The 12,354-nt window shown below is 36.8% G+C and overlaps 1 protein-coding gene across 1 annotated transcript in view; it reads left to right on the forward strand.

Annotated features, from left to right (window-relative positions):
• The first annotated feature begins 246 nt into the window (after positions 1-246).
• The window catches only part of LOC135843372 (zinc finger and SCAN domain-containing protein 30-like), a 57,047-nt gene continuing 44,939 nt past the window's right edge, over positions 247-12,354 (forward strand). Inside the window, exon 1 of the mRNA XM_065361238.1 lies at positions 247-2,174. Coding sequence (XP_065217310.1) covers positions 1,829-2,174 — 346 coding nt within the window. The 5' untranslated portion in view covers positions 247-1,828. The remainder of the gene's footprint in view (positions 2,175-12,354) is intronic.

A 12,354-nucleotide genomic window follows, 5' to 3' on the forward strand; every position in this document is an offset into this window, starting at 1 on the left:
AATCCGCGCTTTTTTGGGATTTGATTTTCATCCTTCGAATATATTATAAATATTTCACATCATCCTGGCCTCGCGTAGAACTCCCTCAGCCTACAAAATACCTCTATACGAAACACTACCATCACCACCACCACACACTATAGCATCGAGTCGACGACGACGACATGAGGGAGGTAGCGGTGCTCATTAAACAAAAAGCTTTGATTTATTCATACCTTGTATTCTTTGCTTTCTGTTGGCAGGATTTTCTCGTCGAACGGCTCGCCGTCCAGGCTGTTTTTCCGCAAGTCAACTGAGACGAGGAAAAAGCGCAGTAGAAAAAGGCGCGGCAACAGCCCGAAGAGCTAACCATAAATAAGAGGGAAAAACAAGCGGAAAACATCGAGCGACGATGAATTATTGAGGGTTTCAACCCGACGAGAACGTATACCTTTCTCTCCACATAATACACACGTACCTACACATCGACACAGCTACCTTACCTTAATACTACACACACACACCTCGACAAAAGCTCTTTCTCTGCCGTTGAATTTTCACCTCGTCCTGTCTCACTTTCTGCGTGTGTTCATTTCGCTCTCCTATACGTATATACCTACACCAGCTCTACACATCGCATCGCCAGATGAAAGGCTTCCTCATTCATTAGGTGCTAGTTATATACGCATTGTGAACACCTGTTGTTGGTTCTGCAGCCGAGCCGCGAAAAACACCTCATCAGCCCCTCGTCTGCGTATATAGTGGGACTGATTGTGAGAAAAGCAACGTCGTCTTCGACACGGTCGCAGCAGTCGTTTCTCTTCTTATACTTTAATACTTCGCATATAGATTCTCACTTTCTACTGTCTCTTTTGTTTCTGCGTTTCTGCCTGTGCCTTTGGTTCTTTTGTTCGAGTATTTCGCAAAGATCACTCGCATAAATTTCAAGAACCGCGCCTTCTTCGTCGTCACCGCTGCTGCTGTTGCTGTCTTCTTGAGCTGCTACTGCTGCTGCTGGAGAGAAACTTCACACCTGTAATAGTACTTGTTGCTGCTGTTTCACTCGTTCATCTTCGACTCTTCGACGTTGTCTTCGCATATATCATACGATAAAATATAAGTTTGAAAATTGAGATAATTTTATCACCGGCAGTACGTATTGTTTATTCGAATCGTTGTGCAATAATTTCACATCGTTCTCGAGCTACGTGAAATTATGAAGAGTATTCCGAGTCAGCATTGTTCGTCGCGCTGCTCGACAGAATTTCGCAGCGTGTTTCACTAATACTTGTATTATTCTCCAGTCACTGTTTTTCTCTAGTCTTTGATATAGTCTGTGATATACCCACAGCCATAATCTGTGATATTACCCGATAGGAATACGCGCGGATGTGCTCAACTGCTAGGAAGAAAAAAAGAAGAAAAAAAATTCAACTAGAGTTGGCAACGTATCCATTTTCACAATTGAGCCTAAAAGCCTGATTACCTTTAACGCAGTTTCTTTCTATCTCTGCGAATCTTCTTTCCTGTCTTCTTCTAGTCTATTTTTTATTTCTTCTTCAACCCGTTGTTTTTCTTTTCCCCCTCCTTCTTCTTACCCGAAAGCAATAATAAACTCGATATACCAAAGACTGATTTATTTTTACCCCTTGTGTTTGTTGCGTCGTCGTTATCATCGTCACGAGAGAGACAAACTGTGCGTAAATTTTACCTACCCTTGTATTATTATTTTGTTTGATTATTTTCTCTCCTTTCTTTATTGTTTTATTGTTGTGCTCAAAAATACGAGTATACTCGTAATACTCCTTCCTTGTGTTATACTGGTATTTGCTGCGAGCTGCGTCCAATTATGCCGCGTTGTTATATGGTGAAGAAATGGGCCGCCAAATACCAGGCTGAAATGAACGAGATGTGGAATAGCGACGAAAACGAGTCGAATGCTGCGGATACGGTTGTTGTGGTGGAGCCGTCTTCGAGAAATGGAGAAGACGGTGGTGGTAATGTGAGCAATGATACGGATAATATTTACATTGAAGGTCCTGGTACGCCGTTGAATGTATCTGTGCAGTATTTTGATAATTCCGATGATGGTAATGAAGATGTGTATATTGAGAATGCTGCTACGCCGGTTGCGATATCGGATCATCAGTATTATCAGACTGTCAGTAACGATAATGTTTCGAATAATAATGATGGTGAGTGATTTAAACATTATTTTGATTTAAAACTATATTATTACCACCTATTGTATTGGCTAATTTTAGACAGTTCGTATGATCTATTTTAATAATTTAACCAATCGCCAATTTTCAAAGACAAAAATTATTGGATCAGAACAGATCTGATAAGTACCTATATGATCAAACTGGAAATGTGAGAAAAATCCAGATCTGATTGAATCCCTTCGAATTGAATCAGACAAGTGTGAAGTAATCTGGGTCGGGCCCCTTATGTCTGGGTAGATAATTTCATCTTCTCAGATAAACCTTATGATGGAAACTAATCAGATCTACTCACCCAAGGGAATTTATTGTATCCGATCAAGTCAGGAATAGAATCAGAATTTTAATCTGAGCACCAAGGAGGAAATGATTATGGGTTTGATGGGGTCTGAAAGAATCTTTTTTGATAAAAAATCTGATCTGTTCTGATCAATCAAGTCTGATCAGTCTGAATAGAAATAATCCGACCAGAATGCTGATCTGATTACATCTGATCAGGTGTGATTGGATCCAAGGAATGCCCGGATTGAATCAGGTTTGATTGATTCAGCCTGATCTGATCTCTTTAGGTTAGTCAGCACAAGTCAGGCTCATCCCATTGAATCTGATAAAACATGAACATAAACGAACCTACCAAAACTCTGATCTGATTAGATCTGTTCAGATATGATTGGATGCGGATGATGTCCTGATCAGATCAGGTCTGCTCAATCTATTCTGATCACATAATTTCATCTCATCAAAAAAAAATTAGATCAGTCCGATCAAAACTGTTGTCTGATTACATTTGATCAATTAATCAGCTCTGGCCAGGCCCATTCCATTGGATCTGATGAAGCATAAACAGACCTAATCCGATCAAAACTCTGATTTTTTGGATCTGATTACACCTGATCAGATGTAATCAGACAACAGTTTTGGTCGAACTGATGTAATTTTTTCTGATGAGATGAAATTAGGTCTGAGCATTTCATAGATGTAATGTGACCTGACAAGATTTGGCCTGATCCAATCGAATCTGATGACATCAAATAATCAGCTCCGGTCAGACCCATTCCATTGAATCTGATGAAGCATGAACAGATCTAATCCGATCAAAACTCCGATCTTTTTTTTCTGATCAGATCAGATGTGGTCAGATATCATTGGATGCAAATGATGTCACGATTGTGAACTGGATCGTTGCTGCTCATTCTGAGACAAAATTATTGAAGGATACATTTTTCATTCCTGGCGCAGAATCCGCCCATCTTTATGATCATGAAGGGAGGGGAAGAAACTGGTTGGAATGAAGTTATTATTCACGCAGGTTTGTTTTTTTGAAGAGAAAATATGAAAAAGTTTAAACATTTCAGTGACAACAGCTACCTACCTATTCCAAAATTTTCATATTTTCAAAGATCGACTCAAACCTCAAAAATTAGTTTTAGTTCTTAAAATTTCCCATTAGAACTTTGTAGACACATTCATCTTATGTCTTAACATACATTTCAAAATACTTCTCTCCGCTCCATGAATATTGAAAAAATATTAGCTAAATACGTAGGTAGGTGAGTTCTGCGCCAGGAATGAAAAAATCAAATCAAGTATTTTCAATTTGCTTACTATGAGAATCTATTGAACCCACAATCAGTGACTTGAATGAAACTAAAAGGGTTTCAAATTGTTCTGGAGACTCCAAAATATTTCCATCTCAACAAATTAAAATCTCTCTAGACTTAGGTATGCCATTTTTGAAAATTTTTATTTTTTTTTCAGTTCTTTTCTAGAACTTACAAATTGGTTGAGAATTTACTTCTGAAGTGAAACTTCTAAAATTTTTTGGTGAATAAACACCAAAATCAGAAAAATTATCAGGAGCCAAGTCAATTTTTGGCCTTTATTGGGGCAGTCTGAAGTTTCTGTGAAAAAAATTAAAACTTGCTAGAGGTTCCGAAATGGCCTGGAACTGGAAGTTTTTTGAGAGGGGTGGGAAAGAGGTTAGAGGGGGGAAGGCAGGGGTAGAAGAGAAAGAGTGGTCAAGATAAAATGATTATTCACGCAGTTTTTTTTTTTTTTTTTTTTTTAGGTTTTGGACACACAATATTTATATCTGGCTTGGTTTTACTCAAGTCATAGAATGCCAGTCAAAATGTTCCCCCCTAAAGAAATTGAGAAGTTGATTTCCAGTTCCTGATGCAGAACCCCCCCCCCGGCCCCCTTCAATACATTGTAACGAAAATTTTCGATTGAAACTCTTCAGAGACTTCTTCAGTAAGACTTTTGATGATAATTTCTTCAACTTTTGGAGCACATCCTGTAACAAGTGTAAATACATACAAATAGCAATAAAATTATATTGTCACAAAAGCAAAAAAAGCAAACAGCAAAAAATTTCCTACCTCTAGATTCCTATTTTTTATGCATGAAAGAAAAAGAAACTGAGCATCTTCTTCCTTCCCTGTTCATCGTGAGCCAATTGGAGGATAAATTTCGTATTCCTGGCGCAGAACCCGCCAACCTTTGTGATCGACATTTTTCACTGTCATTTCTCAGATTCTCATAAGCTGCGTTCTTCCTGCTTATGCTGAAACAAATTGAAGAGGAAACAAATTTTTCATTCCTGGCGCAGAATCCGCCAGCACTTTTGATTGAAAGTTTTTCACCCATACATTTTCAAGTTCCTGTGAATTCGACCGTTCTTGCTCATTAATGAGATAAATTTAAGGTAGCTTTTTCATTCCTGGCGCAGAACCCGCCTTCCTTGATGATCAACATTTTTCATCATAAATTTTCAGATTCTTGTAAACTAAGCAATTCCTGTTGGTTTTAATGCAAATTGGAGGATACATTTTTCATTCCTGGCGCAGAATCCACCAGCCTTTGGGATTGAAAATTTTCGCTCAAAAATTCTCAGATTCGTATGAATCTGGCCATTCCTGCTCATTGTGAGATAAATTGATGTTGAAATTTTTCATTCCTGGCGCAGAACCCACCAACATTTTTGACCAAAATTTTTCACTCAAATTTTCAAATTTTTGATCACACTGATCCATTTCTGCTCCACCAAAGTCAAACTTTTGGTGAAATTTTTCACTCCTGGCGCAGAACCCGCCAACCTGTGTGATTGAAATATGTCGGCATGAATTTTCAGATTCTGGTGTATTGGACAGTCCCTGCTCATTTTTTTGAAATGAATTAAGTGTTTTTGTGAACAACATTTTTCAACAAATTTAAAACGTTTTGTAAACTAGTCCATTTTTTCTGCTTGATCAGAGGCAAACTTCGGATGAAATTTTTCACTCCTGGCGCAGAACCCGCCTTCCTTGATGATCAAAATTTTTCATTAATTTTCAAATTCTTCTGAACTGGACCTTTCCTGTATGTTTGGAGGCAAATCGGAGGACAAATTTTACTTACAATCTTCTTTCCTTCCTGTTCATTTTTTTTGAGGGTATTGTAGGAGAACTTTAGCTTCCCTTGTGCAGAACCTGCCAACCTTCGTTATAAAAATTTGTCGTCCCAAGTCACCAGATTTTTGCAAACTGGATTGTTACTGCTTACTCTGAGGCGAACAGGAGGTGAAATTTTCTAATTCCCGGCGTAGAATCCTCCGACCTTTGCGACCAAAATTTCTCATCCGAAGTTTTAGATTTTTAGTAGATAAGTTGGCCAATTTTAGCTTGATCCGAAGTGAACTTTTTCATTCCTGGCGCAGAACCCGCCACCCTTTGTGATGAAATTTATTCATCATAAATTTGCAGATTCTTGTGAGTTAATCTATGCTCGCTCATTCTGAGATGACATTAATGCTAGAGGAGAAGGTACAAATATGGACCCCCTCCACATTGGGCTGTGAGCACCCTCAAAACGGGCGTAATTCAAAAACTTACAATAAACCCAAAAACAATTGTAAAATGATATCCTCCCTTATGTTTTTGGGGTCGCAGAATACGAATTTGACAATAATTTTTTGTAGGGGTATGGGGTGGGGGGCTGGGGTGGGTCAAAAATTCAAAATTTGGCCATAATGACGTGTGATATGTCGAAATGTATGTTTTCGAGGGTGTAGATCACGAATCTGACAATATTTTTTCCGTAGGGGTGAATGGTGGGGGATGAAAGGGGTGAAAACAGTGAATAATTCAAAATTAGATTATAATGACGTATGATGTGTCGAAATGTATGTTTTCGAGGGTGTAGATCACGAATCTGACAATATTTTTTTCGTAGGGGTGAATGGTGGGGGATGAAGGGGGTGAAAAATTCAAAATTTGACCATAATAATGTGTGATATGTCGTAATGTATGTTTTTGAGGGTGTAGATGACGAAGTTTACAATATTTTTTTCGTAGGAGTGAATGCTGGGGGACGAAGGGGGTGAAAACAACGAAAAATTCAAAATTTGACTATAATGACGTGTGATATGTCAAAATGTACGTTTTCGAGGGTGTAGGAGGGGTGAAGGGTGTGGGATGAAGAATGTTGGGGAGCCGTCAAAGTCCTACTAAGACAAAAATTTGTAACTTTTTAACAAAATTCACTATGATTTTTTACTGCAATCGACTATGGGGGTCGTTGGGTCACTTTCGGTCAAAAATGGCAATTGACATCTTGAAATACACTATCTCAAGTATTACCACCCACTGGAATTTCCCGTGAGAGTACGTGAGAAAATTTGTTCTATTCCAATTTGTGCAGTCGAGTAGGAGAAAAACGGAGTTTCAAGATGAATCTTATCTCTATAATTACATTATAAAAACTAAAATCCAGTAAATTGATGGAATGTACTTACTTTCAGTTAAATTATTCATACCTACTTGGTACATTTTGACGTATCACACATCATTATAATCAAATTTTGAATTTTTCACCGTTTTTACCCCTTTCATCCCTCAACATTCACCCCTACGAAAAAAATATTGTCAGATTCGTGATCTACACCCTCGAAAACATACATTTCGACATATCACACGTCATTATGGTCAAATTTTGAATTTTTGACCCCCCTCACTCCCCCACCCCATACCCCTACAAAAAAAATATTATCAAATTCGTATTCTGCGACCCCAAAAACATAAGGGAGGATATCATTTTACAATTGTTTTTGGGTTTATTGTAAGTTTTTGAATTACGCCCGTTTTGAGGGTGCTCACAGCCCACTGTGCCCTCTAGCTTTTTGGCTTTAAAGGGTAGAAAAAATTATCAAAAAAAATTTTCGAGTACACCATTCGAAAGGCCAAAGACTCTAGTATATTGTGTGAAAAAATTTATTTTTTTTGTTGAAAACTCACGGAGAAATTTGAAATTTAGAAAAGTGACATAAAATGGTACAAATATGGACTCGGGTACAAATATGGACCCCCTTCAAAAAATTAATGAAAATTTCAGAAAATTGAACAACAATTTATTTACTTAATGATGTTTTTCGATGCTTTGGACTTGTCTTCTTTATTAATATGTAACACTTTTCTCGGTATTCTAAAAGCCATTGAATCAAAATTAGATGAAAAAAAATTTAGGGGTCCATATTTATACCCATGCAAAAAATGGCCAAGTTTATGAAAAATGAAAAAATCACGGTTCCATTTTCGACACTTTGGACTTGTCTTCTTTGTTAATAACACTTTTCTCGACATTCTAAAAAATATTGAATCAAAATTAGGTAAAAAAATTTAGGGGTCCATATTTTTTATACCAATGCAAAAAATCGGCTCAGTTTATGAAAAATGAAAAAAATTATGAAAATCAGTTGAAGTACAGACAAATATGAAAGCATATTTTGAAAGTACACATTGTAAGCTACTTACTTCGCTAATAATTTTTTTTCCAAACTTTATTTGAAGTTGATGAATTACTGAATGAAAAACTTGTAAAATTTTCCATTGGCAAGAAAATAATGCGCAAAAAAAAACAATTGCTGATGAGAGACACCCAAGTTTGCATGAATCCGAAATAAGTACATAGATCATCGATACTACACTACTAGTACATATAATTTTTAGTACCCAGCATGACCGTAGCGCTAGTGGTTGTACACTAAACCATGGGGGGTCCATATTTTTACCTGGGTCCATAATTGTACCTTCTCCTCCATATTTTTAATTCCTGGCACAGAAGAACCCGCCAATCTTTGTGATCAAAATTTTTCACTCTTTTCAAATACATACCTACCTAAATTTGTTAACTGGTCCATTTTGGCTCGATATGAGGCAAAGTGGTTTTTGTTTCAAATTATTCATTTAAGGAACTATGTAAATATAAAATCAATGACCTAAAATTTACATTTAATTACCATCAGTACAGTACTGCACTTGGAGACTAATTAGGTCCAACGTGTGGACTCTCCTGAGTCTCCTCATGTCGTCGCTTTTGTCCAGGAGTATCAGAAATTCGGAAATTTTTCAAATTTTTGTAGACTGGTCCATTTTGGCTCAATCTGAGGCATACTTTTGGCGAATTTTTTCATTCCTGGCGCAGAACCCGCCACCTCATGAAGATCCAAATATTTTCACCACAAATTTTCAGTAGGTACCTAATTTTTATTATATTTTTTTGAAATTCATCAAAATATGTCAAGCTTTCTTTCTCACTGATCCTCCCAGTAATTGAACAAATTTCGAGCATTCATAGATTCTTTGAAATGTTATAACAATTTAAAATGATTTTCCTCCAATTTTGAAGACATTTCATAAAACTTCTTCGGATTTTTAAAACTTTCAACGCGTTTTATCAATGCAAGTATTCTATTCATTTTGTTGAAATATGTATTTTAAAAACCCCCTCCCCCTCTTACCCTCTCATTCATTGATGGTGATTTTTAGTCATCCTACAATTCCCTGCAGATTTTTTCATTTTTCAGTTTGAAAAAAATTCTCGTATCCTATTACAAAATTGACAGGAAAATTCGACGTAGCGAAGATGAAATTTAGCACGTAATTTGATCAATGGTTTTCCAAAATTATTTGCCCAATTTAAACTAAAACACCACATCCTATCTCATTTAACTTCAAGTTCAACATTATAGCATCGTCTTCATCCCGAATAAACTATTAACATTCGACACACGTTGGCGTACGTTAATTTGAGGTCTGTTTTTTTCCACAACATACTTATCGTGTGTACCATATAGGTAGCTCTTCTCTTCACTCGACTATACATACGTATACGTATACGTAGTTAGGTAGCTAAGTAGGTACCTCAACCTCTCCCCTGCCCCCTTCTGTCGTTCATCATTACCTACTGTAACGTCACACAGGTAATGTCGACTGACGTGCGCTTGTTAACGTGTACGAATAATAATTTACTTTAATGGACTACTGAATATTTTAGTCGATTTAACCTTTTTTTTTCACGCTCGTTCTTTCCGCGTCACATACCTACCTACCCCTACACTGCGTTTACATTTAATACCGTAGTGTGTGTTTTTTCTTCATGCTTTTTAGTCGAGCTTCACAACCTGATGTGGGTATTTTTTCAACCACCCTCTCGAACTAATTCTTTGCACTGAAATAGTCTCACTCGTAGAATCTATTAAGGGTGATATATTCGAACATATACGATATTGGATTATCTTTTTTTTGTTTCAACTAACCTTTCACCGATTGTAGGTCTTTTCCACACGCAGGGTCAAGAATTAAAATCTCGCTGACGTTTTGTAAAAATACTTACTCGTCGTCGTTCGAGTATTGATCCTACATTAAATGTCAATCTTGTATCGATTCACTTGGTCCATTTTTTTTTTCTAAGACACGAGAAAATGTTTGAAAGTAATTCGTTGAAAATGGGGGTAAAATACACGATACTGCAAAATGCTTCTCATCTCACTTTTCACGCAATTTACAGCCACAGGTATTATAATGATAACTACACACAAACGAGTAACGTTTGTACGTGTATAAAACACCTCGAGCAACGAGCACGACCATTAATCTGAGCAAATCTCAATACACTCGTATATTTTCGACTAAAATAACCTCAGACCTCTGGCATCATCTATCTTGGAAACTGTAACACCTTCGAGACACTATATCGTGCTCTTTCCCAATAGATACCAAAAATAGTACCGATACAGGAGCCAAACAACCTCCACGTAGGTAATAAGCTCAATTCGACCTGTTATATGTTGCTTCTCGTACATTTATCTAATAAACCTGCAAGTTGAAGCAATTCGTACGTCATTTCATTGAGTTAAATTTCTTATCAAGTGGGCATTTTTAGACACACTACACTCTGTAGTCGTAAACCCATTCGCTATCTTGTAATAAAAGCCTCTCCTGCCTGAACGATGAAGCCTAAAATTAAATTTTTTTAATGCATGGAAAAAATTGTACCATCTTCATCGTCATAGCGACTCCCGCATCCCGCGCTTTTTCAGTCGTCGACAAAAATATACCGCACATTAAAAAGTTTAATTAAAATAAGTGCTTCGATGCTTCATTTTTAAACTTAATTACTTTAAAATGGTACCTCAACGAGGCCTCTTCCTGCTCCCTCGTTCTAGTTGCAAAATAATCCTCCACCAACCGTCCGCGTCCAAGCTGCTGCTGTTGTGGCCGTATCAATAAAAATTATATTTTCTCCGCGAAAACAAATAATAAAATTCCCACTTTTCTTCGCCAGTGGTTAAAAAAAACCGTCCCCTGTTATACTTGTTCCACCCTTGGAGGAAATTACAGCATCAGCAGCGACTGCGATTATTATCTATATAGACGACATTAAAAGCTTGTTGAAAAACTTTCTATTCGGAATCGATCGTATATTTTGTGTCTTTTTGAATATACCTATACAGTACGTCGTCGTAATTATCGACGAGTTATTATTATTTTTTGCTGCCATCTTGTTGTTTTTCACCCTTTTGTATACGAATTGGGTTAAGTATTTAACCGCAGCAATAAGTATTATAACTGAGAATTGTACAGATCTGTTTCGAATTGAAAGATGCCTCTTGGTCGCTCGTGCAGAAATGAAATAAGGAAAAAAGCCAAATAAAAAGGAAAAATAAGCTTAATTGGTATAACAAAAACAGGATACGCGGGACATTAAAAACTTCCAACTTAGTTATGTAATCGTAATCGTGGTGGTATTTTATTACAGCCGCAACGCTATTCTCTCTCTCGTTTTAACGATGAATTTTTATTGTCAGAGCTGAGAAAGGCCCACTTAAATTCTTTCAACATTCGAAGAATATTAACTCGTTATTATGGTAACGGATTTTTCAGTTATTTTTTTTTTTTTTTCTTGGAAGCAAACGAAACCCTTTTTTCTAACGATATCAAGAGTGTCTTTATTAGCTCGTGGATTCGGTTTCATTTCAGTTTAAGGAATAGATAAATTGAAAGGTGGTGGTATTTACTCGTTGATGAGTGTAACATGTTTACACAATTTTACGAGTTTATATATGGCTCAAAAATAATGAAATTCACTTTATTTCCTCTACAGTACTTTCACCAAAAAATTATTCAATTCGTTCGCGAATGACTCGCAAACAATTATACTAATGAATTCGTTCGCGAACGATTCACCAAAAATTAGGTAAATGAATAGATTTGTTCGCGAACGAGTCACATATAGAAATAAATTTGTTCGCGAATGATTCACCAACAATCAATCAATTCGTTCGTGATGATTTGATTTGTTCGCAAATGATTCACTTATATTTTTCACTATAAATTAACAGATTCTGGTAAGCTGGGACTTTCTTCATGCTTGCACTGAGGTAATTTGAGAGGCAAATGTTTCAATTCCTGGCGCAGAATCCACCGACTATTGTGACCATAAAGCTTTTCACCACAAATTTTCAGATTTTTATTGTAAATTGGGCCTTTCTCCCTCGATCTGAGGTAAACTAATGATGAAATTCATCATTCCTAGTGCACAATATACGCCTGCATTTTTGATTGAAAATACACCACAATAAATTCTGAGGCAAATGGAAGGTGAAATTGTTTCACTCCCGGCCCAGGACCCAGCAACCTTTGTTTTCAAAATTTGTCATCAACAAATTTTCATGTTCCTGCTCATTATGAGATAAATTGAAGGTGACATATTTCATTCCTGGCGCAGAACCCACCTTCAATTAGTAATCAGCATTTTTAATCACAAACATACCGATTCTTGTAAACTCCCTTCCTGTTTGTATCAATGCAAATTGGAGGGAATTTTTCATTCCTGG

The sequence above is a fragment of the Planococcus citri genome, chromosome 4, assembly GCF_950023065.1.
Source record: "Planococcus citri chromosome 4, ihPlaCitr1.1, whole genome shotgun sequence".
In the NCBI taxonomy this organism is placed as follows: domain Eukaryota; kingdom Metazoa; phylum Arthropoda; class Insecta; order Hemiptera; family Pseudococcidae; genus Planococcus; species Planococcus citri.